Source organism: Carcharodon carcharias, chromosome 14 (assembly GCF_017639515.1).
Source record: "Carcharodon carcharias isolate sCarCar2 chromosome 14, sCarCar2.pri, whole genome shotgun sequence".
In the NCBI taxonomy this organism is placed as follows: Eukaryota; Metazoa; Chordata; class Chondrichthyes; order Lamniformes; family Lamnidae; genus Carcharodon; species Carcharodon carcharias.
Genome location: NC_054480.1, coordinates 9,943,026 through 9,968,903, shown reverse-complemented (window position 1 = coordinate 9,968,903; position 25,878 = coordinate 9,943,026). Strand labels below are relative to the sequence as shown.

At 42.1% G+C, this 25,878-nt stretch overlaps 1 protein-coding gene across 1 annotated transcript in view; it reads right to left on the bottom strand.

Annotated features, from left to right (window-relative positions):
- Window positions 1-25,878, bottom strand: part of eif2s2 (eukaryotic translation initiation factor 2, subunit 2 beta) — a 44,374-nt gene that overhangs the window by 6,093 nt on the left and 12,403 nt on the right. The window contains exons 3-7 of the mRNA XM_041204960.1: window positions 25,620-25,714; window positions 19,099-19,225; window positions 17,444-17,544; window positions 11,592-11,740; window positions 2,890-2,946 (exon numbers count right to left, since the gene is read on the bottom strand). Of these exons, the coding sequence (XP_041060894.1) occupies window positions 2,890-2,946; window positions 11,592-11,740; window positions 17,444-17,544; window positions 19,099-19,225; window positions 25,620-25,714 (529 nt within the window). The remainder of the gene's footprint in view (window positions 1-2,889; window positions 2,947-11,591; window positions 11,741-17,443; window positions 17,545-19,098; window positions 19,226-25,619; window positions 25,715-25,878) is intronic.

Sequence of the window (25,878 nt, the reverse complement as noted above, 5' to 3'; positions counted from 1 at the left end):
GTATCGCTTTTGATTCATATCCTTGGGACATGAATCCTGAACCAGCTGTTATACAGGCCAAGAGGAGAATCAGGCAAAGTACTGTGGGCTATCGAGTCTCCACAGTACAGAATTAAGGGTGCAGTGTTTGGGAATAATTGCACTATCTACAATAATTTCAAGATTTGTCACAAGGAGAATAAAGGCTTTGGGAAAAGGAATGCAGATTAAGAATGAAAGGAGATCATATTTTGCAAGTACAGCAACACCCACTGGTTGAATATCAGTTCTCAATCAACTTCCACTAGGGCAATTAAGACATTGAAATCAGGTCAAAATATATGTTAAAAAAGTGAAGAGGGCACTCGATAGAATGCATACCTCCACCACATTGTGTTAACTCAACATTATTACAATTATATACCTCCTCTTTGAGGCTCTTCCCTACCTGGTTGATGCTCTGTAACTATGAAGCTGAAAAAATAAATCTTTTTATTCAGAGCTTCACTGCTAATTCAGGCTAAACCACATCCAACGACTTACTCTGAAAACACTGCTTATATTTTGACAGCTATGACAAATTCCATCATAGCAGCTGAGATAATCCACAACATTCTAAATAAAACAACCTATAACACTCAAAAGAAGTTAATTTGCCCCATTGCACAATGTTAACAGGTCCTTTAAAAAATTCCAGGATCTGGGTCCTCACTAAGTTCTTCCTTGGGCGATATATACCCTATGTACCAAATTTAATTGAAACTCATCCATTAGTTTTTGAGATATATTGTTTACAAACAGAATAACAAACAGATGTGAAAACATTACTGAATCCACATTCAGCAGTGGAAGCAAGATAAATTTTACACATCTAAAAAGGGCCACAAGACGAATGTACAATTCACGCACTTCATGGTGGACTTTGTGGCCTTAACAGGGGACACTGTCATTGCAGCGGCTGAGCATACCATCTTTATAAAATAGTGCAACCACTTTGGGCAATAACATGGAACCTGTTAGCACTGTATAAAATTGGCAGTTGCTGGATGCCATCATTAACCAAAATTACAATTTTTTTTATTAAAATACCCAAGCACCAGAAGGAACAATACCCTAAACATGTTCCGTTCAGAAAAAGTATTAAATTGAGAGGTCATGCCCGTGCTTCCCTGGCAGTTCAAGGAGACAATATTTCATGGTAGATTTTGCAATTTTTGTTTTTTCTGGTAAACCCAATTGCTACATTTTCTCCCAAGGCCTCATGCCCCCTGTGGATGAAAGCTATTAGTCTAAACTCAGGCACCGGTTTCAAAAACAGAATTAACTGCTAATGTCACTGAAACGAGGCTGTAAATGTAATAATTAGGGTAAAACAGATTTTTTTTTTTGCTTTGAAATCCCATCTTAAAAAGATTTGTGTTTACATAGGACCTCACATCAAACAAACTGCTTTCAAATCTGGCAAAGAATGTAAGCAAACATGTGAAGCCATATGCATGATTCCACAAGGGGCAACAGGATTGTCTTTTTTTTTAAAAAAAGTTGTATTGAGGGGTGAAAGTTGGCAGCATTCCACAGACACTGGCTGGCATGCTGTTTGCGTACCAGAGGGACTCCCTGCTCCTCTTCAAATGGCGACATGAGAGAAGTGACCTGAACTGCTGGTGCAGGCAGATTCTGTCTTCATTTATTTAATCAGAGTACGTGGAGGAGACTGCTGACCCACCCTGCCTGCTCGCCAAATGAGGAATCAGTTCCATCTCTTAGCACTGCCCCCAAAAGCACAGCGGAGATCAGCTAAATGGGGCAATGAACCCATTCACTTATATTCTACAGTGGTAATGCACATCAGTACTTCAATTTCTTTGGGAAAATAAAATGAAATCAAGATATCTCGTCCAACTGTGACACACCAGAGATAGCATGTACCAAAAAACCTGTGCCAAATTAGCTGTCTCAATTGGGCCAGCAGCTGGAGAGCTAAAGTTGGCACCAAGGAAATATACTATATCTAAACCACTGAATAATTGTCTGATCAAGATGTTAGCAATTGTAAGGCATACCATGGATACAATGGGGTATGATCCATGTTAAAAAGAATGACATTATTAGTTTGCTTTGTTTTGGTTATTTCTGCTTGTTTAATTTTGATCTCACATCACATCAGCAGAAGTGTGGATGGGCAGTATTCGGGAGGTAGGGGCTAGTGACGGGGCGAGGGGAGTTGGAGGAAGTGGTGTACTAGGTGGTTGAGATGTCAGTAACTGAACCAACAGTGATGGGATTGGTCATGAGCCTTGTAACCCTCTTCAAACTGAATGATGAATTGGGGAGATGGTGGAATAGTGGTGATGTCACTGGACTAGTAACCCAGAGACTCAGCCTCATACTCTGGGGACATGGGTTCAAATCCCACCATGGCAACTGGTGGAATTTAAATTCAATTATTAAAATCTGGAATTGGAAGCTAGTTATGGTGGCCATGAACAAACAAACTGCTTAATAACATCCTTTCGGGAAGGAAATCTGCCATCCTTATTTGGTCTGGCCTACAAGTGACTCCAGGTCCACAGCAATGTGGTTGACTCTTAATTGCTCTCTTAAATGGCCTTGTATGTCACTCAGTTCAAGGGTAACTAGGGATGGGTAACAAATGTTGGCTTTGCCAGTGGCGCCCCCATCTCATCAAAAAAAGGCCTTTAACACACAGCTGGACAATTTTCCAAATTTATAAAGGGTTCACAAGGATAAAGTAAACGGCATGAGTTAAAATATATCTTTTTGAAAACAGACTCAATTGGTGTGAAGCTCCATTAACATTTTAACTATTCCTACAATGCTGAACTGAAGTGTTTCAAACTTCATATTATATATATTTTAAGTTATATATTTCTTAAAGCACACTCTTACCTTGTACCCAACTCAGCCAATAAAAATGCCAGAAGATGTTTAGGTTGGCGATGTAACCTAGAGGCAGAGAAGAGAAAGATTCTTGACTTTTTTTAATGTCAAATACAAACTTGCAAGTTTCTGTTCTACCTAGGTACTAAAACCTAGGAGGTAACAATGTTTTATTACAAGGGCCACTGTATTCTTCTGGGTCTTACCAGTTAAACTGTAAGATCTATTATAAAGGTGATTATCTATTTCATGAACAGAGTGGAATGATTTGACAAAATATTTAAATTAATGGTTTCTAGCCCCAATAATGAATGCCAACAGGGTTTAAAGCTGCTGTGTTATAGGATATTATACACAATATCAGAATAGTCCAACTGCTTTTATCAAAAGTCACAACTTCCAAAATAACCATCTGAGAAACAAGCAATTAATCAGGTTTGCTTTATAATATTCACGGCATATTAAAGGAGTGGGGAAAATTTGCTGGTGTTTTGTGTTACTTTTAGAAAATCTTTCTACAAATCATCAACAGAAATATTGAAGAAAGATTTTAGGTCAATGACCATTCATCAGAAGTTTGTTTTGCTCAGAGGTCATCAGGTCTGAAACATTACTCCACAGACATAAAAACAAAAAACTGCGAATGCTGGAAATCCAAAACAGAATTACCTGGACAAACTCAGCAGGTCTGGCAGCATCGGCGGAGAAAAAAAAGAGTTGACGTTTCGAATCCTCATGACCCTTCAACAGAACCGATCTTTCTTTACAAGGAGAGGGAAATATAAACTGGTTTAAGTGGGGGGGGTGGGGCGGTGTTAGGACAGGAGCAGATCATCAAAAGATGTCACAGACAAAAGAACACAGGTGTTGAAGTTGGTGATACTATCCGAACAAATGTGCTAATTAAGAATGGATGGTAGGGCACTCCAGGTATAGCTCTAGTGGGGGTGGGGGAGCATGAAAGATTTAAAAATAATGGAAATAGGTGGGAAAAGAAAAATCTAGATAAATTATTGGAAAAAACAAAAGGAAGGGGGAAGAAACAGAAAGGGGGTGGGGATGGAGTTCAAGACCTAAAATTGTTGAATTCAATATTCAGTCCGGAAGGCTGTAAAGTGCCTAGTCGGAAGATGAGGTGCTGCTCCTCCAGTTTGCGTTGGGCTTCACTGGAACAATGCAGCAGGCCAAGGACAGACACGTGGGCAAGAGAGCAGGGTGGAGTGTTAAAATGGCAAGCGACAGGGAGGTTTGGGTCATTCTTGAGGACAGACCACAGGTGTTCTGCAAAGCGGTCGCCCAATTTACGTTTGGTCTCACCAATGTAGAGGAGACCGCATTGGGAGCAACGAATACAGTAGACTACGTTGGGGGAAATGCTGCTTCACTTGAAAGGAGTGTTTGGGCCCTTGGACAGGGAGGAGAGAGGAAGTGAAGGGGCAAGCGTTACATTTTTTGCATGGGCATGGGGAGGTGCCACAGGTGGGGGTTGAGGAGTAGGGGGTGATGGAGGAGTGGACCAGGGTGTCCCAGAGGGAACGATCCCTACGGAATGCCGACAGTGGGGGGTGAAGGGAAGATGTGTTTGGTGGTGGCATCATGCTGGAGTTGGCGGAAATGGCGGAGGATGATCCTTTGAATGCGGAGGCTGGTGGGCTGATAAATGAGGACAAGGGGGACCCTATCATGTTTCTGGGAGGGAGGAGAAGGCGTGAGGGCAGATGCGCGGGAGATGACAGGGCCCTCAACCGTGTCTGGCCCATCTCCCGCGCATCCGCCCTCACGCCTTCTCCTCCCTCCCAGAAACATTATAGGGTCCCCCTTGTCCTCACTTATCACCCTACCAGCCTCCGCATTCAAAGGATCATCCTCCGCCATTTCTGCCAACTCCAGCATGATGCCACCACCAAACACATCTTCCCTTCACCCCTGCTGTCAGCATTCCGTAGGGATCGTTCTCTCCGGGGCACCCTGGTCCACTCCTCCATCATCCCCTATTCCTCAACCCCCACCTATGGCACCTCCCCATGCCCAAGCAAAAAATGTAACACCTGCCCCTTCACTTCTCTCCTTACCGTCCAAGGGCCCAAACACTCCTTTCAAGTGAAGCAGCATTTCACTTGCATTTCCCCCAACTTAGTCTACTGTATTCGTTGCTCCCAATGCGGTCTCCTCTACATTGGAGAGACCAAACATAAACTGGGCGACCGCTTTGCAGAACACCTGCGGTCTGTCCACAACAATGACCCAAACCTCCCTGTCGCTTGCCATTTTAACACTCCACCCTGCTCTCTTGCCTACGTGTCTGTCCTTGGCTTGCTGCATTGTTCCAGTGATGCCCAACGCAAACTGGAGGAACAGCACCTCATCTTCCAACTAGGCACTTTACAGCCTTCCGGACTGAATATTGAATTCAACAACATTAGGTCTTGAACTCCCTCCTCCATCCCACCCCCCTTCTGTTTCTTCCCCCTTCCTTTTGTTTTTTCCAATAATTTATATAGATTTTCCTTTTCCCACCTATTTCCATTATTTTTAAATCTTTCATGCTCCCCCACCCCCACTAGAGCTATACCTGGAGTGCCCTACCATCCGTTCTTAATTAGCACATTCGTTTGGATAGTATCACCAACTTCAACACAGAGATAAAAACAAAAAACTGCGGATGCTGGAAATCCAAAACAAAAACAGAATTACCTGGAAAAACTCAGCAGGTCTGGCAGCATCGGCGGAGAAGAAAAGAGTTGACGTTTCGAGTCTTCATGACCCTTCGACAGAGTTCTGTCGAAGGGTCATGAGGACTCGAAACGTCAACTCTTTTCTTCTCCGCCGATGCTGCCAGACCTGAGTTTTTCCAGGTAATTCTGTTTTTGTTTCACCAACTTCAACACCTTTGTGTTCTTTTGTCTGTGACATCTTTTGATGATCTGCTCCTGTTCTAACACCCCCCCCGCACCTTTAACCAGCTTATATTTCCCTCTCCTTGTAAAGAAAGATCAGTTCTGTTGAAGAGTCATGAGGACTCGAAACGTCAACTCTTTCCTTCTCCGCCGATGCTGCCAGACCTGCTGAGTTTGTTCAGGTAATTCTGTTTCAGGTCTGCTGAATATTTCTATCATTTTTTGCTTTTATTTAAAACTAGAAGATTGTTCAACTATTAATATTCTCTATACTTTCTTGACTTAACTGGTTTAGGAAATCTTGTTTAAACAAGAGATGCAGGGACACGAAGGATCTAAATTAACAGTTAACGCTGAACAATCCCTGGATTTATATATCTGTATTAATAGGTCATGCTTAACTCCTTCTAGCCAGAGTCCCAATAGGACCATCAACTAAATCTGCTTAAACAAAAACATTTTAAAAGAAACTGACGGAACAGACAAATGATGTTCGATGTCATTTTCCAAAAAGGTAGCAAAATTTGCATTTCCATGTAGCTATAGTCTGAGACTCACAGAAAGTTTTACACTTACATAGCATCTTTCACAAGCTCAGGGCCTCCCAAAGCACTTTACAACCAATGAAGTGCTTTCTGAGATGCAGTCACTGATGTAATGTAGGAAATACAGCAGTCAATTTATGCACAGCAAGCTCCCATAAAGAGCAATGAGATAACAATCCAGATGTTTTTTGTTAAAAAGGTGATGTTGTCTGAACAATATTTGTAGGTGTTAGCCAAACAGTACCTTGCTTATATTGTTTTGCTCAGATTCCAATTCTCCTGCCAAAAGAAAGCTTTGCACACATGCTTACGAGGCACATAAGAGGCTCAGTTCTAGGGCAGTGTATGCAAATTCTCAATACATTTAGATTTTGCTTTGGATAAGTTTTAAACATAGAATTTGCAGCACAGTTACAGGCCATATGGCCCACAAATCCTTACCAGTGTTTGTGCTCCACACGAGCCACAATTACCTCTTCAGCACTGTTTACAACTGGTTTCACATAACAGTGGAGAGAAAATCAACTGTTGACTGTGCCACCCTCCGTGTTCTAACCTGACTGTGGAGTTATGTAGCGTACGATTTGGCTGCCATGCTTGCCCACATCAATACTGACTAAACTTCAAAGCACTTTATTGGCTGCAGAGCTCTTTGGGAAATCCTATGTTAATAATCAAACAGGAATCTTAGGAATTGCAATAAAATAGGCAAATTAAAAACTGGACATTTTAAAGAAAATAAAATGTTGCAACTGTCATATGGCAATAAGTCTGATTCTCAATTTCAATGCAGAGATTCAGCTCAGGTTTAGAAAAAGTTCCAGCTGCATTAAAATAGTTTATGAGACACACTTGGTTGAATTACTACCATATAAATTGCTGTAAGGGTTCACTTCCCGTATAGTCAGCGTATAGAACATTCTAGAGCCATTACATATTTCTGCGCAAATCTGTTCTTCCATCATCGTTTATTAGCTACAAAATCAAAGAGGAGAGTCAGCAGATGAAGACAGAAGCCCTTACAGGATCAAAGCACTAAAAGGAAGAGGCAGACAAAAGAAAGGACGCCAGCGTGGCACTTAAGCAGAAAGGGGAATGCAGACAAGGCTTTGAATAGCAATAGGGTGAACAGCACAAACAAAACAGAAAATCGCAGAGTAGAATGCACAAATGCAAGAACGCCAGCTACTAAATGCTTCCTTTGAAATGGACGGTTGAAGCATTTGACATGGAGACTGGAAGATCCCAAATTCGCATCCCTTGGCTATGCTAACACGATCTTAGACATGACAGTAAATGAAATGCAGAAACTGATTGCAATACCTAGGAGCTAAGGAAGAGGGGGAAAAAGAGCAACTGCTCTTGCAAAGCACAGATGCACTTACTTTGTATGACCACAGATTGGGCGGGCTTGACTGCAGTGCCTCCACTGTCAAATGGCCTGCTGACATCCAGCTTCAAAGCTCAGGCAGGCAAAATGCCCTGCTGAGAGCTGAAAGATGCAATGGAACTGTATCCGTGTAAGGTGGCCTCCAGACAGAAGAGAAAAATTGAAAAAAAAACATTTGGGGGTAGATGCAACTCCCAAAGCTACATCCTCCACCACTAGAAGGGCAAGAGTAGCAGGTGCAGGGGAACTCCAGCCCCAAGTCGCACAGCATCCTTACTTGGGACATCGGTCATTCCTTCAACATTACTGGGACACAGCCTGTGTAATTAAACTACGCTGACTGCAGCAGTTCAAGAAGGTGGTTCAGCACTACCTTCTAAAGGGCAACTAGACATGGTCAATAACTGCCAGTCTTGCCAGCAACATCCATATCCTGAAATTTAAAAGAGAGCAAACTATGATTTCAAGGCAGCTGTGACAGAACAAAATGCACCCATTCTTTGCTTGCAAGGACTAGAACACCATATTGCATAGTGCCGTGGTCTATTTGGTCCCCAAGCTATAGCATGCACGAATTAATGAGTCATATCATGGCGTCTAATAATGGTATACTCAATATGATTCAGGTGAAACAGGGCTTTGCTTGCATGAAGTCTGAAAATCTGATGCAATTTCCATTTAAATAAAATCCCAATCCATGGAGTTACATCATTATACCTCAGTGTATAAGAATCAATGTTCTTTAGAGATTCATTTGAAGGTGGCACTCAAATCATAGACAAACTAACTCCATGCCACATCTCCCACTGCATAAGCCCCCTCATTGCTTCCAGTTTTGCTGGAAACGAACTGTATGCCATTAAACCCTTTAATCTTTTCATTTAAAGACAAACTGTACATTGCATATCTGTGTTTGTAATGTTCCCGTTAAGCTGCACTTGTGGGTGACAATGCAGCAGTCTGGAAGGTACAGGATAGACTTGTTTCAGGATAAATACCACACGCAAAAAGGTGCCGTGCATAACTGGCCACACATAACAATGAAACTTTACAGAGAACATTTCCTCTATGATAACAAAAACAGAATTACCTGGAAAAACTCAGCAGGTCTGGCAGCATCGGCGGAGAAGAAAAGAGTTGACATTTCGAGTCCTCTGCCAGACCTGCTGAGTTTTTCCAGGTAATTCTGTTTTTATTTTGGATTTCCAGCATCTGCAGTTTTTTATTTTTTTCCTCTTTATGATGCTGACCATAATTCACCGGGAAGCTATGATATCACTTCACTCATGATTGAAATTGCATCCCACAAGCTTTCAGAACACATTCAAATATATTTCAAGGACTTTATCAATATATCCTGAGTGTCTTCATAATGTACTACAAAACAAAAACAGAATTACCTGGAAAAACTCAGCAGGTCTGGCAGCATCGGCGGAGAAGAAAAGAGTTGACGTTTCGAGTCCTCATGACCCTTCGACAGAACTTGAGTTCGAGTCCAAGAAAGAGTTGAAATATAAGCTGGTTTAAGGTGTGTGTGTGGGGGGCGGACAGAGAGAGAGAGAGAGAGAGAGGTGGAGGGGGGGTGTGTGGTTGTAGGGACAAACAAGCAGTGATAGAAGCAGATCATCAAAAGATGTCAACAACAATGGTACAAAAGAACACATAGGTGTTAAAGTTAAAGTTGGTGATATTATCTAAATGAATGTGCTAATTAAGAATGGATGGTAGGGCACTCAAGGTATAGCTCTAGTGGGGGTGTTTTTTTTAAAAAATAATGGAAATAGTTGGGAAAAGGAAAATCTTTATAATTTATTGGAAAAAAAAAGGGGGAAACAGAAAGTGGGTGGGGATGGGGGAGGGAGCTCACGACCTAAAGTTGTTGAATTCAATATTCAGTCCGGAAGGCTGTAAAGTGCCTAGTCGGAAGATGAGGTGTTGTTCCTCCAGTTTGCGTTGGGCTTCACTGGAACAATGCAGCAAGCCAAGGACAGACACGGGGGCAAGAGAGCAGGGTGGAGTGTTAAAATGGCAAGCGACAGGGAGGTTTGGGTCATTCTTGCAGACAGACCGCAGGTGTTCTGCAAAGCGGTCGCCCAGTTTACGTTTGGTCTCTCCAATGTAGAGGAGACCACATTGGGAGCAACGAATGCAGTAGACTAAGTTGGGGGAAATGCAAGTGAAATGCTGCTTCACTTGAAAGGAGTGTTTGGGTCCTTGGACGGTGAGGAGAGAGGAAGTGAAGGGGCAGGTGTTGCATCTTTTGCGTGAGCATGGGTGCAGCATTTCACCTACATTTCCCCCGACTTAGTCTACTGCATTTGTTGCTCCCAATGTGGTCTCCTCTACATTGGAGAGACCAAACGTAAACTGGGCGACCGCTTTGCAGAACACCTGCGGTCTGTCCGCAAGAATGACCCAAACCTCCCTGTCGCTTGCCATTTTAACACTCCACCCTGCTCTCTTGCCCACATGTCTGTCCTTGGCTTGCTGCATTGTTCCAGTGAAGCCCAACGCAAACTGGAGGAACAACACCTCATCTTCCGACTAGGCACTTTACAGCCTTCCGGACTGAATATTGAATTCAACAACTTTAGGTCGTGAGCTCCCTCCCCCATCCCCACCCCCTTTCTGTTTCCCCCTTCCCTTTTTTTTTTCCAATAAATTATAAAGATTTTCCTTTTCCCACCTATTTCCATTATTTAAAAAAAAACACCCCCACTAAAGCTATACCTTGAGTGCCCTACCATCCATTCTTAATTAGCACATTCGTTTAGATAATATCACCAACTTTAACTTTAACACCTATGTGTTCTTTTGTACCATTGTTGTTGACATCTTTTGATGATCTGCTTCTATCACTGCTTGTTTGTCCCTACAACCACACCACCCCCCCCCTCCACCTCTATCTCTCTCTCTCTCTCTCTCCGCCCCCCACACACACACCTTAAACCAGCTTATATTTCAACTCTTTCTTGGACTCGAACTCAAGTTCTGTCGAAGGGTCATGAGGACTCGAAACGTCAACTCTTTTCTTCTCCGCCAATGCTGCCAGACCTGCCGAGTTTTTCCAGGTAATTCTGTTTTTGTTTTGGATTTCCAGCATCCGCAGTTTTTTTGTTTTTATTCATAATGTATTACATATATATGCCACAGGCTTTCAAAATGTGGGAAGTATTCAAAAGGAGCATTTGATACAATACAAATCTATTGTATGCCTAAAAGGTAAAGGCTCCACACATGCTGAATTAAACAACCACAAACAAGGAAAGAGGCAAAATTGATTTAAAAGATGCTAACAAATCAGAATTGGCGCAAGGAACAACACAAGACTAGCAGAGTCGGAGAGCTACTAGAAGCAACAAGGGGATACCAAGAAAACAGGAAGTGCAAGAAAGCATGTTAAAAAATATCTCGCAAGGTATATCAAAACAAACAGTATAGGTTTTCATACATATATTAAGAAAGAGTAGTAAGTAGGGGAATGTGCGACAGAAACATGATATTTTAAAGTATAAGAAAAATACCAGATTATGCTAAATGAATACTAAGTATCAATTTTCATTGTAAAGGAAGAGGACAAAATACCAGCAGTACAAGGGAGTCAAAAAGGCAAAGAAAGGAACTTCCTTGGATTTAAGGAAGAAAGGATATGGTAACGGGAAAATAAACAAGGCAGCTTTATCTAACATACAGAAGACTGCAGAACCTGACATTCAGTGGATGTTTCTACATTAAATTAAAACTGGTTCATTAATAAAAGGCAGACTCCCAGATTTGGATTGATATTGATCAGAGGAAAAGGGGAATTGATTATGAGGAAATGATCTCTGGAAATCTATAATAAAACATAGCTCTGAGGAAGCAGTGTTGCGAACTTACAGTTTACAGATATCTGTGAAATTCACAAACGACGTCTTCTTGGTTCCTACTCTGACCACCTGAGGTGGTTTCATAACAAACTTTCGCTTCTCTCCAGCCACCATGTCAGGATTTTTCTCACGCATTATATTAAACACACGAGTCAGCAACTAAAGAACAAGAAATGGCACAATTCATATTAAAACAATTAGTACGTCCTGACTTGTGGATAAAAGCATGCAAGATAAACAACTGGCCAGAAATGCAAAACCGACAAATGTACACTCAATTCCTACACCAGTTAAAGAGCAATGAGATGTCTTGAGGTCCCACTGTATAAATGGAAGTTTCTTTCATTAGGGATAGAAAGCACTATAGATTTTGATATCTCTAGCTCTTGACTTACCTTCACTGCAGGGAATCAATTTTTTTTTTTATTTTGCTGGTCGATCTCTTGTGGCAATGCAAGATGAGCAGTCAAGGCCAGGTGTAGCCTTAAGTGGAAGGTACGACTGCCAAACCTGAATGGGAGCTGAGGGGGGAGGGCGGGAGCTGAGGGGGGAGGGCGGGAAGGGAGGTTGGTGGCAGCAAGAGGGGTGGGGAGGGGAGGGCAGCGGCAGGAGGGGTGGGGAGGGGAAGGCAGGAGACGGTGGGGTGGGGGGGTTAAAATTGACAATGCTCAAGAGGTCAGAATTGAAGTAATGCAGATAACTTGAGAGGTTGTAGGGTTGCAGCTATTTCCAGAGAATGGGATGGGCATTGCTTGACTGGCGCCAAGGTAGTCCCTGTAACTGCCGCATCAAGAGCTTATAGCAGCACTTGATATTGTAAATGTGAATGTGAAAATTTAGAGTGGAATAAGATGATAGAAAATGTATTGAAAAAATGATTTTTTCACATAGTAATATATAGATTTTGCATATCATGGTAAATTGAGGGGTTGTCTACTAAAATACCAACAAAAACTTTCCGTATGAAGAAACATTTTAGTCAATTCAATCATTGCAGTGTAAACTCTTCCACCTACAGTGCACTCCTGCCGTGAAGACACATATATATGACAAATTCTTCAATAAAACAGCCAAGCTGTCTTCAGTTATATTATTTATGGGTGCAGGGCAGAATGACATAAAACTGTTGGCTGCACATGGGAAAAATTTCTAACTCCTAAAATAACATCCAGGTTTTCTCTTTTGACTAAACCTTTTGGCCAGGCGATGAGCTGCATTGCCAGCAGTGTTTAAAAACTGGCCAACTAAATACTGAAAACAAGCTGTACATTTACATTAGCAATCACTTTATACAAAAAAAAGTAAAGTTACTTTGTTTTTGTAAATCAAGTTGTATGTACACATATGGCTCCTTTTATGAATTTTTGCATGTTTTGCAAATCAGTCGAGAACCAATGATTAGGGCAAGAGGTTTGTTGCTGCACTGTAAACTGCTTTTGGGTGTTTGTGCCAATCACACAACACAGCAAGTGGGAAAATTTGCAGCGTCACAGGATGTTGCGCTGTTAACACGCAACTTGACCTTTTCTTTTATACATTCAAGGGATGTGGGCTTTTTTGGCTGGGCCAGCGTTTATTGCCCATCCCTAATTGCCCTTGAGAAACATAGAAAATAGCAGGAGTAGGCCATTTGGCCCTTCAAACCTGCTCTGCCATTCATTATGATCATCCAACTCAATAGCCTGCTTCCACTTTCTCCCCATATCCTTTGATCCCTTTCGCCCCAAGAGCTATATCTAACTCCTTTTTGAAAACATACAAGGTTTTGGTCTCAACTACTTTGTGGTAGCGAATCCCACAGGCTCACCACTCTCTGGGTGAAGAAATTTCTCCTCATCTCAGTCCTAAATGGTCCACCCCGTATTCTCAGACTGTGACCGCTGGTTCTAGACTCTCTCACCATCAGGAACATCCTTCCTGCATCAACCCTGTCTGGTCCTTTTAGAATTTTAAAGGTTTCTTTGAGATCCCCCTCATTCTTCTGAACTCCAGTGAATATAATCGAAATCAGCTCAATCTCTCCTCATATGTCAGCCCCACCATCCCAGGAATCAGCTTGGTAAACCTTTGTTGCACTCCCTCTATAGCAAGAACAGCCCTCCTCAGATAAGGAGACCAAAACTGCACACAATATTCTTGAGAAGGTGGTGGTGCACTGCCTTCTTGAACTGCTGCAGTCCCTGTGGTGTTGGTACCCCTACAGTACTGTTGTGTGTGTGTGTGTGTGTGTGTGTGGGGGGGGGGTGAGAGTTCCAGGATTTTGACCCAGCAACAGTGAAGGGACGGCAATATATTTCCAAGTCAGGATGGTGAGTGGCTTGGAGGGAAACTTCCAGGTGGTGGTGTTCCCATGTGTCCGCTGCACTTGCCCTTTTAGATGATAGTGGTTATGGATTTGGAAGGTGCTATCTAAGGAGCCTTGGTGAGTTTCTGCAGTGCATCTTGTAGATGGAGCACACTGCTGCCAATGTTTGTGGTGGAGGGGGTGAATTTTTGTGGGTGGGGTGCCAATCAAGTGGGCTTCTCTGTACTGGATGGTGTCAAGCCTCTCGAGTGTTGTTGGAGCTGTACCCATCCAGGCAACGGGAGAGTATTCCATCACACTCCTGACTTGTGCCTTTAGACAGTGGACAGGCTTTGGAGAGTCAGAAGGTGAGTTACTCATCACAGGATTCCGATCCTCTGACCTGCTCTTGTAGCCACAATATTTATATGGCTAGTCCAGTTCAGTTTCTGGGCAATGGTAACCCCAAGGACGTTGGTAGTGAAGGATTCAGCAATGGTAATGCCACTGAATGTCAAAGGGCAATGAATAGGTTCTCTATTGTTGGAGATGGTCATTGCCTGGTGTTTGTGTGGTACGAATGTTACTTGCCACTTGCCAGCCCTAGCCTGGATGTTGTCATGGACATAGACTGCTTCAGTATCTGAGTTGTCGTGAATGGTGAACATTGTGCAATCATCAGTGAACATTCCCAGTTCTGACCTTATGATAAAATGAAAATCATTGATGAAGCAACTGAAAATGGACACTGCCCTGAGGAGCTCCTGCGGAGATGTCCTGGAGCTGAGATGACTGACCTCCAACAACCACAACAATCTTCCTTTGTGCTAGGTATGACTCCAACCAGTGGAGTTTTCCCCCAATACCCAATGACTCGCATTTTACTTGGTCTCCTTGATGCCACACTCAACCAAATGCTGCCTTGATGTCAAGGGCAGTCACACTCACCTCACCTCTAGAGTTCCACTCTTTTTTCCATGTTTGAACCAAGGCTGTAATGAGGTCAGGAGCTGAGTGGCCCTGGCGGAACCCAAACCGAATGCCAGTGAGCAGGTTATTGCTAAGCAAGTGTCGCTTGATAGCACCTTCGATGACCCCTTCCATCAATTTACTGACAATCAAGTATAGACTGATGGGCCGGTAATAAGCTGCGTTGGATTTGTCCTGTTTGTCGTATATGGGACATACCTGGGCAATTTTCCACATTGCTGGGTATATGCCAGTGTTGTTGCTGCACTGGAACAGCTTGGCTAGAGGCGTGGCAAGTTCTGGAGTATAAGTCTTCAGTACTATTGCCGGAATATCGTCAGGGCCCTTAGCCGTTGCACCATCCAGTGCCTTCAGACATTTCTTGGTTTCTTGATGGAGTGAATCGAATTGGCTGAAGACTGGCAACTATGATGCTGGGGACCTATGGAGGAGGCCGAGATAGATCAACCACTCAGCACTTCCGGCTGAAGATTGTAGCAAATGCTTCAGCCTTATCTTTTGCACATAGGGGCACCCCCATCATTGAGGATGGGGATATTTGTGCAGCCCCCTCCTCAAGCGAGTTGTTTAATTGTCCACCATCATTCACGGTTGGATGCAGCAGGACGGCAGGGTTTAGATCTGATCCACTGGTTGTGGAATCGCTTAGGTCTATCACTTACTGCTTACGCTGTCTGGCATGCAAGTAGTCCTGTGTTATAGCTTCACCAGGGTGACACCTCATTTTTAGGTATGCCTGGTGCTGCTCCTAGCGTACCCTCCTGCATTCTTCATTGAACCGGAGTTGATCCCCTGGTTTGGTGGTAATGATAGAGTGGGGGATATGCCAAGCCATGAGGTTACAGTTTGTGGTCGAGTACAATTCTGCACTGTTGATGGCCCACAGCACTACATGGTTGCCTAGTCTCGAGTTGCTAGATCTGTTCGAATTCTATCCCACTTAGCACAGTGGTAGTGCCACACAACACAATGGAGGGTAGTTTCAATGTGAAGACAGGACTTCATCTCCACAAGGACTGTGCAGTGGTCACTCCTACTGATACTGTCATGGACAGCTGCATTCAGGGCAGGCTGATTGCTGAGGATGAGGTCAAGTATATTTTTCCGAGTTGCTGGTTCCCTCACCACCTGCTGCAGACCCAGTCTAGCAGCTCTGTCCTTTAGGACTCAGCCAGCCGTGTCAGTACTGGAGCTACTGGGCCACTCTTGGTGATGGGCATTGAAGCCCGCCCACCCAAAGTACATTCGGCATCCTTGCCACCCCCTGTGCTTCCTCCAAGTGGTGCTCAACATGGAGGAGTATTAATTGGACAAGTGCTGCAACAACTGGTGAGAATCAATTTTTTTTTAAAAAGCATTTCTGAAGGTCAGAAGTAAAAGAGTAACATCAAGGTTATCACCTACCACAGCGAGAATGAAGTCAAAAATAAGTGGTGGACTGGTTCATTGTGGGAGAAGAGGGATGCAGTGGTGATAATGATGTGCATTTCTCAGTTTATGTTCATAGGTATTCACATAAAGTAAAAAGACTTATGAACAAATGAGACTAAAGTAGGACACAATCACTGCTAAGTGACTATAATTGAGAATATTTGAATCATTTGCCAAGAGTGCTGTTAATCCTTATTTCAGGAATAACGTTTTCTATTAAGAACAAACCTGTTAGAAGTCTGGGAAGTGCTGTGGATTCGGCACTTATAGCTCTGCAACATAGTTTTGAATACAGCCTGGACTAATTGGCAAATGGTAAAGCTCAAAACTGTTCCCAATTGGCAATTGGCAAATGAGAAACAGAAATGTCACAGTGCTGCTAATATTGAAGCTGACACAATTGTTGGAAAATAATAGCAAAGTACACAACATCTGTAACAATACATAATGGAGCATACAAGTCTCTTTCTATTAGTGCGTCTAATTTAAAAGGACAGCTATGAGATCACAACTACATCAGACCTGCCACAATTGGCAAGTATATATTAATGGTGAAATTCTGCAATATGCCTGAGGTGGCATAGTGAACCAGTAGAAAAAAAACCGGTGATGTGATATGTTGAGATGCCTCAGTACAACAAACAGAGGTAGAACCAGGAGCAAAAGTGTCTTCGAGAAGGGAGGGCAAAGAGGTCAAGACTAGTCTCAGCCACAGAAGAGGTCACTGAAGACTTTCACCAGTGTGTTTCAGTGACGTGAGCATGGCAAAAGTCTGCCTGGAGGACTACAAAAGAGGAGTATGGTTCTTGCCATTACTTTGATGGAATAAATATCTTAATTTGATACTTACATCAGTGCATAATTTAACATAAGCTCAGCTGTGTAGTGCAGTTCAGGACTTGGAATGGGAAATGGCCCAGAAATTCAGGGGCCAAGCCTTCTGCAGCAAGAAAACCCAAGAATAAAACTCCATCTACTCAACAATGTCTGTAATGGACCCTTGCTGGGAAAATATTCCTTTCCATTCTCATTCCACTAATTACAGGAATTGGAGATTGGGAAGAGAGAGAGGGGGAGAGGGAGAGGGGAGATAAGAGAGGAGAACTACAGAGAGAGAATGGGTATCCAATGCACAAATGAGCAACTTTCACGCTCACCTCATCATAAGTGTAGTCTCGTTCAGATCCTGCCCAGGCTGGACCACTCTGAGTGGAAAAAGTGATGCCATCATCCCTTTTGCCTTCATCATCATCAAGTTCTGAAGAAATAAATAATATCAAGAAGGACAAGATGCAGCCATACGTACATACATATTACATATCCTCATCCAAGTTTATACAAATGCGTAACCTACAAAATGATGTAAGTGTTTACAGATTACCTACATGTGGGCAAAGGCATCAGGTGTATATATTATACATATGTGTAAAAATATATATTTTATTCTTGAACATTTGTTAAACCAGTGAATTGTTTGAAACTGCTTTTTGACACATGATTTGTCTTGCAAAGCAGGACATCATTGCCCTAAACGCAGTAGGCGTCATGCTAAAAGTCAGCTTCCCTAGCATAGCCAGTTTCAATCCACACTATGGTAAGCTAGGTAATCAGAGCTCAGGCAATAGTGGAATGCTCGTTAGCCTCAACATTTCTGGGCTTGAGAAGGAGAGCAAAAAAGAGACACTTCCTGTTCCCGACTGCTAAGCGGTAACTGTAAGAGTTCGATGAAGCAGGGTGGGAGGAGGCTCATGTGGAGCATAAACAGTAACTTAGAGCTAGTGGGCTGAATGGCCCATTGCTTATTTTAACATTCTATGTAATTTATGTATGCAGGTGAATATTAAGCAGGAATGCAGTCAAGTCCACCTGTGATGCCTTGCACGGTTAATGCAATCAGCTGTCAGTCACTGTCAGACAAAGGATAGCCACAGGAAGGTGGTCCAGAAAGTGCCTCCAAACCTGTGTGCAACGAAGGTTCTAATTTCCTTCCTCAACGGAGAAGGAACCAAACGAAAAGAAATGGTCTCAATATTTAAAGCAATAAACTTGCTTATGGCAATGCTTAGCAGGGCAGCCGTGTGCTTCAAACCACATGTGGAGCTGCAAATTCCAACAAAACACATTGCTGCAAAGGTTCAATGAAAAGCCTGTCGGGCAACGCCAGAAAAATAAATTTATGAGCAACAATTTTAAATATGTTACTCTAATTTTCAGCATCCCAAAATAATTTTATGAAATTCATTTCTCTCATTTTATATCCTCCAAAGTATCCTTAAATCGGTCTACTCTTAGAAGTCTCATTAGATACCCTTGAGGGCTTATATCCTTTTAAAAATAAAGGAATCAGGGAGGTGACAACTGTACAGATTGACTTTGATCTCCAAAACCTGGTTCCATAAGTACAGGAATACAGACATCAGTACTGCTTCACAAGCTGCCAACAACTTTGCAGCACAAAATAAAATGCTGTGACAATAACACTAAGAATAATTCATAAGGTAGAAGAAAACTATGCATACAATATAGTTTATTAAAAAGGGGGACGGGGAAATTTTCTTCCTAGTCTTCCAGTATAACCTATACCGAGGCTATCTGCAATATCACACACTTTAGTGTCCATGCTCCCTAGGTGACTTCTGCCTCCCCTGCTCAGAGTAACCTCCCCCAACTCCTGCCACACTTGAAAGAATCCAGGCTCTGTTTACCTACTGTACTACATAGCCACTCCAATCTAGCACACTCATACTTCACCCAATGCTCTGTCAGTGTCAGAGAAAACCAAAGATGGTCAGCTTCTGAATGAAATACTCACTATCATCTGTCCTTTCATTTAATTCCTCAACCATGAAGGTTACAGGTTTTGGTTTCTTCTTCTTCATCATGCTCATGTCAAAGGCATCATCGTCACCCTCTCCCTGCTCAGTCACCTCATTTTCAATCTGCAATACCAAAGCTCTTGTAAATTACAAACTTTTCACAATTGTAGAGAAAACCAACATTGGTTAAAACAGTTTTGACCAGTCTTTTTTTGAAAATAGTTCACAAGTATAAAGTAGTTTGGAAAACACCTGTAAGCAATATGTGCTTGTTGCACATTGGCTCTGCACGCAACCAGAACATTATAGTCAAAAGGCACAGCATGATGATTGTGAGCAAAACAGGATGCACGCTCACAAACTGCTGGGCATCAGGAGTAGCCAGGTGTTACTGAAGAGAGGAAATACACTGGATGGCAACCCACCCTGTTCTAATTGGCACACTTGGAGAGCCATAAACAATTCTGCTACCCACTTTCTTGAATAGTATGAGGGAAACAAAGGAAGATATATTGTATGAACAATAGAGAAAACAGTGTTGGATATAGCATGAGCCGAATGCAGAATAAAGCTGACATTATTCTGTCACAAACCTCAACCTCAGAAAAGAACCCTAACACTATAAAATTTTCACTTGTCACTAGCACACTAATTGCTCGGAGCAAGGTGGCAATTTCCACTATGGGTGTGCAATCTCCATCAACTCATTTCATACATGACCCTTACAAGGCCATTTCAATATGGACGAGGAAGGCCATTGTTCTCAGCCTACTTCATATTCATTCAAGAAAAAATACCCTTCAATAAAGCAATGTTCTCTCTAAATTTTCTTTGTAATGGGTGTCTACAAACTCCAGAGCGCTACAATTTTTAGCCATATGCAGCTTACATTTTAAAAGATATTGTACTTTCGTAAAGCTGTGAGCGACCTGTTTATTTCAGTACAGAGTACATTCCAGGTTGCTGTGCAGCCTTAGAGGAAACACTGCACTCAACGGTTTTTGAAATGATTTGTGTTTTGCCTTAACCATTCCAGCCAGGCATCTATTCCATCTGTTGATCACACTTTGAAGAACTCCGTACATCAACTCCTAAATATGCCAATCTTAACCTGCACCCCTCTGCCCTACTGTTATGAATTAAATTTGAAGAAATGATCTGGACTTACCTTTAATCCCTCATGTAAATCTACAAGGTCCCCTCTTAAGTCACTACCTTCCCTATCTGAAAGGCCCAGCTTTCACCAATCATCCTGATAACGAATTTGCTTATCTGATACTAGGGGATCTGATTTCATCTCTATGTAAGTGGGTGGGTTTTGAACGAGTTAAAGTCTCACAAGCAATCAGCCCCACATCACCTTTTGTCAGCTTCTTCAGAGGGCTAGAGACATACATGCACACAAACAACAATAAAACAGAGCAATTCAGATCCTGAAGGGAAAGAAAATGACACATTTTAATGAGAATTTATACCAATTGATTTTGACCCAATTCGCTGGAAGAGAAAAGGGCACATTACAATTCCAAATAACAACAAGAATGCAGTAATTATGAGATAAAAGCAAAAAACTGCGGATGCTGGAAATCCAAAACAAAAACAGAAAATGCTGGAAAAACTCAGCAGGTCTGGCAGCATCGGTGGAGGAGAGCACAGTTGACGTTTCGAGTCCTCATGTCTCTTCAACAGAATTGTTCTGTTGAAGGGCCATGAGGACTTGAAACGTCAACTGTGCTCTCCTCCACCGATGCTGCCAGACCTGCTGAGTTTTTCCAGGTATTTCTGTTTTTGTTGTGCAGTAATTATGAACTTGGAATGTCAGGTAGCATCTGTGGAGAGAAACAGGTTTAACATTTCAGGTTGATGACCTTCCATCTGGAGACGTTCCACAAATGTTGCCTGACCTTGCATTTTCTGTTATTTCAGATTTCCAGCACCTGCAGTATTTTGCATTGTTTTGCTGAAGCAGCCACCCTGAAGAGAACCCAAGACTTAATAGAAGAATGGTTTATCTCTCACATTCATCTAGTTCTCTACATTATTTATTATTTCATCAATAAAGCTTTTTATTTGGACACAGCAGAAATGATTGGTCCCGGTTTTGCAGTCAGCAGTGAAGCGACTGTGCTCACTGCTGACCTCAAAGAAAGCTGCCCTCATAGATCCAACAATCTCTGTGACAGCACTTCCCCACTCCTGACAATAGTTTAAATCTGGTGCCAAGATAGGGATCTCCAGGCATCCAACAAAATGAGATCCTAAATCAAGTAAACAACCAATCACATTGACCTATTCTCCTTGACAGCAAATCAGGAAATAAAAACCACTGAAGTCCTTCATTTTTAATTTCGAGTTACTGAAATAAATGGTTTGGAGATGCACATGGAATTTAGCTCGAAACTAAAGTAACAAAATTTAAACATACAGAATCATAGAATGGTTGCAGCATAGGAAACCACCATTCAGCATAGTTTACAAAATATGTAGAACTTCCCAAAATGGAGAAATCTGGCGTTCAACAATGTTGTGAATATCTAGTTCAACTATAGAAAATGGGATAAATGCAACTAAAGCAACTTGGAATCCATTACATTTAAAAGGTTGGGGCCATGTTGACTGAAGGGGTTAACAGCCATAAAACAGCAGGTGGCCTTACTTTACTGGAGAAGTGATTTCTACACTGCTTGCAAAGAAGTGCATTCCAGATTGATGTTTTGTTTTGGGAGTTAGAGCTAAAGTAGTTTAAAAACAGAACCCTGAAAGGCTACATGGTCATGGAGGTGGGTGGAGCTCAAGAAGGTGCTCTGGCTCCACTTTATGAGTCATCTGCAGCAGGGGAAGAAGCAATACCGAAAGGGTGCTGCAGTTAGGACTCCAAGTAGCCCTGGGTGCTAATCAGTGCAGCTGAGTGTTACGGTTTGGACTTCATGTGGTTCTTAACTCACAGGGAAGCTCTGGGAGCTGTTTGATGCAGCTAGGGCTCAGGAGAAGTCCTAGGGAGCTGAGAAGGTGACGGAAGGTCTGTGGTTCTGTGCCAGAGAGGGTAAGGGCTCAGAAGCAGCCCTGGGAGCCATTTATAGCTTGGTGCAGCTGAGAGGTTGGAGCTCAGAGAAACCCAGGGGCAATGCCAGCTTGGTGAAGCTAGCAGTCTATGAAAGAGTAACTATTAAAAGGTTGGGGCCATGTTGACTTAAGGGGTAACTATTAAAAGGTTGGGGCCATGTTGACTTAAGGGGTAACTATTAAAAGTTTGGGGCCATGTTGACTTAAGGAGTTAACAGCCATAAAACAGCAGGTGGGCTTACTTTGCTGGAGAAGTGGTTTCTACACTGTTTGCAAAGAAGTGCATTCCAGATTGATGCTTTGTTTTGGGAGTTAGAGCTAAAGTGGTTTAAAAGGTAACTAGAGGCAGGAGTGCAGCTTTGTGAATCCCATGGAACACAGTCTCATGAGGAGATTGCTTGCCTGCTGATGGTCCAGTTGTTGCGGAAGTCAGAATTGGAGCGACTTTTGAGGGAATTCAGAGGCTCGATCTTCGAAAGTGAAGAACTGAGATCTGCCACGAGGGAGACAGAATTTTAATGAGGTTTTGTGATCCAAGTGGTCACTGACATCTGGGTGGGTTGCTGAGAAACCTGTGGGAACTCTGTTGATCACATCTGCCATTTAATGTGCAGTGTGGTGTGTTCAACCAGTTTGCCTGGTAAGTCATATTTACCCCCATATTAGTTCTGAAAGTTAAAGAATAAGATAGGTATTGTAAATGTTTTACTTTTATGACTTTGTTTGGTAAAGTTTATTTTGTTTGTTTAAAACTGCAGAATCTTGTGGCTTTATTCTCCGAGTGGGTAAATAAGATTTCAAACTTTGTCTACTTTAAACAAAAAGTTACTGGTCCCTAACTGATCATAACAACAAATAAAAAAATAACTCTTTCAGGACCAGTTAGGCTGTTTAGCTGTAATTATGAACTTAGCATACTACAAAAAAACTCCTCAATCAACATGGTGTAACTTTTTATGTGTGCTCACAGCAAGACTAAGAACATAAAGGGTGACATTCAACCATGTCCCATTCATTACAGTTAGTAGAGTGTGGGGAATCCTCAACAGTGCACACTCTGGAGAAATGCAGAATCACTTACACAATCACTGTACATATGCAGAATCCTGACATCAGTGGCAGAGGAGTAATGATACTGAATGTCTATAGTTTCATATCGTTAGTGCCACAAATTCCAGGCCATTGTGCCAGCATGCAGAGTGAAATTACACAAATTTCTCAGAATTCTATGTGTTTTAAAATAAATTTCTTTCTTCCACATCTTAGTGAAACATACAAGAATCTGAGGGGACTTGACAGATGGATGCTGAAAGGATGTTCCCCTTGCGGAAATCTAGAACGAGGGGATGCCATTTAAAAATAAGGGGTCTCCCAATTAAGACGGAGATAAGAAGGAATGTTATTTCCTGAGGGTTGAGAGTCTTTGGATCTTTTCCCCAAAGAGCTGTGAAAGCAGGGTCATTGAAGATTTTTAAGGTAGAGGTAGATAGATAAGATTCTTGGCTAACAAGGGAGACAAAGGTTATCGGGGGTCGGTGGATTGTGGAGTTGAGGCCGCAATCAGATCAGCCATGATCTTATTGAATGGCGGAGCAGGCTCAAGGAGCCAAATGGCCTACTCCTGCTTTTAATTTGTATTTTCACACGTAGGTATGGTTACGTTCACCAGAATAACTCAGGATTCCTTCTATTTAATTACCTATAAAATTCTTACATGTGGGATTCCCTAATTAAAAAGGGGAACCCTTATCTGAGCAAAATGGACAATCTGCCAAAGAAACACAAAACATTTCAAGGTGGTAATATGTCTAGTAACAATAAGTGGAAATCGATTTTAATAAACCATCTAAAACACTGCTGGAATTGATCTGTAGTTAAACCCATCTACATAAGTGACCTTCGGCCTCTGCCTCAAACTAGGGAAATTCCAAGCAATCTGGAGCCCGCTCACTCAACCGATACTCCAATTCCCCAACTCAAACTGCCTCCTTTGGGGAGGAGGAGGATCAATTGACTGTGACCCACCCATTGATTAGGTCCATTGTGCTTGCCGATGGCCCCCTCGCTTCCTAACCTACCTAGATTATAATTACCAAAACCAGGAGCCAGTTATTTTAAGTGTTCAACCTGGATTATTAACAACTCAAATATGACCATGTCAAGAAGCTGCAAACTATCGATTGCCACTCACGGCAAATGCCACACAATCAAAACACACGATTGCTTCATAACGTAAACTCAGAAGATATAGTAACAAACCTTCAGCAAGTGCAAAACAAAACTATTCAAAACAGATCCATTGAAATTTAGGGCAAAGGAGGCTGCCATTCAGCTCATCGTACCTATACTGGCTTCCAGGAAGAGGTATCTGCTTCATCCCATTCCTCTGCTTTCTTTCCCGTAGCCCTGGCCTCCAATATTTCTTTTTCAATTATTCATCCTTCTCTTAGGCAGGTTATTATGAATTCAGTTTCATTTTTGTTACGGTACTTCATGTCCCAGAAGCTATATATTTTAACTTCTCTCTTCATTCCTTTGTTGTAAATTTATGCCCTTTAGTTACTAATTCATTTTCTCAACCCTCTCGGAATTTTCAAACATCTATTAGATCCCCTTTAACTTTCTCTGCCCAATGAAGAACCCAAGTTTCAGAAGTCTTGTCTCATAACTCAAGGCTATCCTCCTCGTTATCATCTTAGTGAACCCTCTCCATTTTTGCACCCTCTCCATTGTCTGAACATTTTTCCTAAAGAAAGATACCCACACACAAATCAGAATAAAACATGACTTTCAATAGAAATTGATCAAGACTGTTTTTGAATAGATATTTCCCCTTCTTCACTGTCTCCAAAACCTGGGTCACAGCAATATTCTACGTTAAACAAAATATCAGTAGATTTCTATTCTCTCATGAAACCTTTGCTTAATACCACATGCTTATGATTGCTTATAATTTTGCTTCATTATATAAAAGATAACAAGGTAGAAAACAAGCAAAGCAGGTGCAAGGGGAAATCAACAACCCCAAGTCACGCACCATTCTGACTTTGAAATATATCATAGTAACTTCTTCATTACTGGATCAAAACCCTGGAACTTCCTACCAAACAGCACTGCTGAAGTACCTGGACCCCACAGGCTGAAGTGGTTCAGGAAGGCAGCTCACCAGCTCTTTCTCAAGGTCAGTTATCGAGAGGCAATAAATGCTGGCCTTGTCAGCAACACCAACATTCCATGAATGAATAAAAAATGTATTATCCTTGTCCCCATGGGAGGAACACCTGGGAAGTAAATTGCCAACCTACAAACACATTACAACTTGCACCTTTGAGTTAATAGTTGAAAAATTACATTAAGTGTTAGTGATTTTTGTTTGAAAGTAAAAAGGTTCACAAGGACTTCCAGGGAAGCCCAAAGGGTCTCACTGAGTCCCTTGTTTACCCTTAATACTAACCTTTACACCATTGTCAATCCCAATGGGTTTCTTGGGTTTTTTCTTTTTCTTCTTTTGATTAAAGAAGTCCAAGTCATCTAAATCATCTGTTGCATCTATGAAGAAGAAAAAAATATGTACATACATGTGTATATAGAATATAGATAAAATAAATCAATGTTTATAGGTGACTAGCTTGACACTTAAAACAGAACTGCCCGAGGCTACCCTTAGGATTTAGCCACAAAACTGGATAGGCTGCAGCAGCATGCTGATTCTT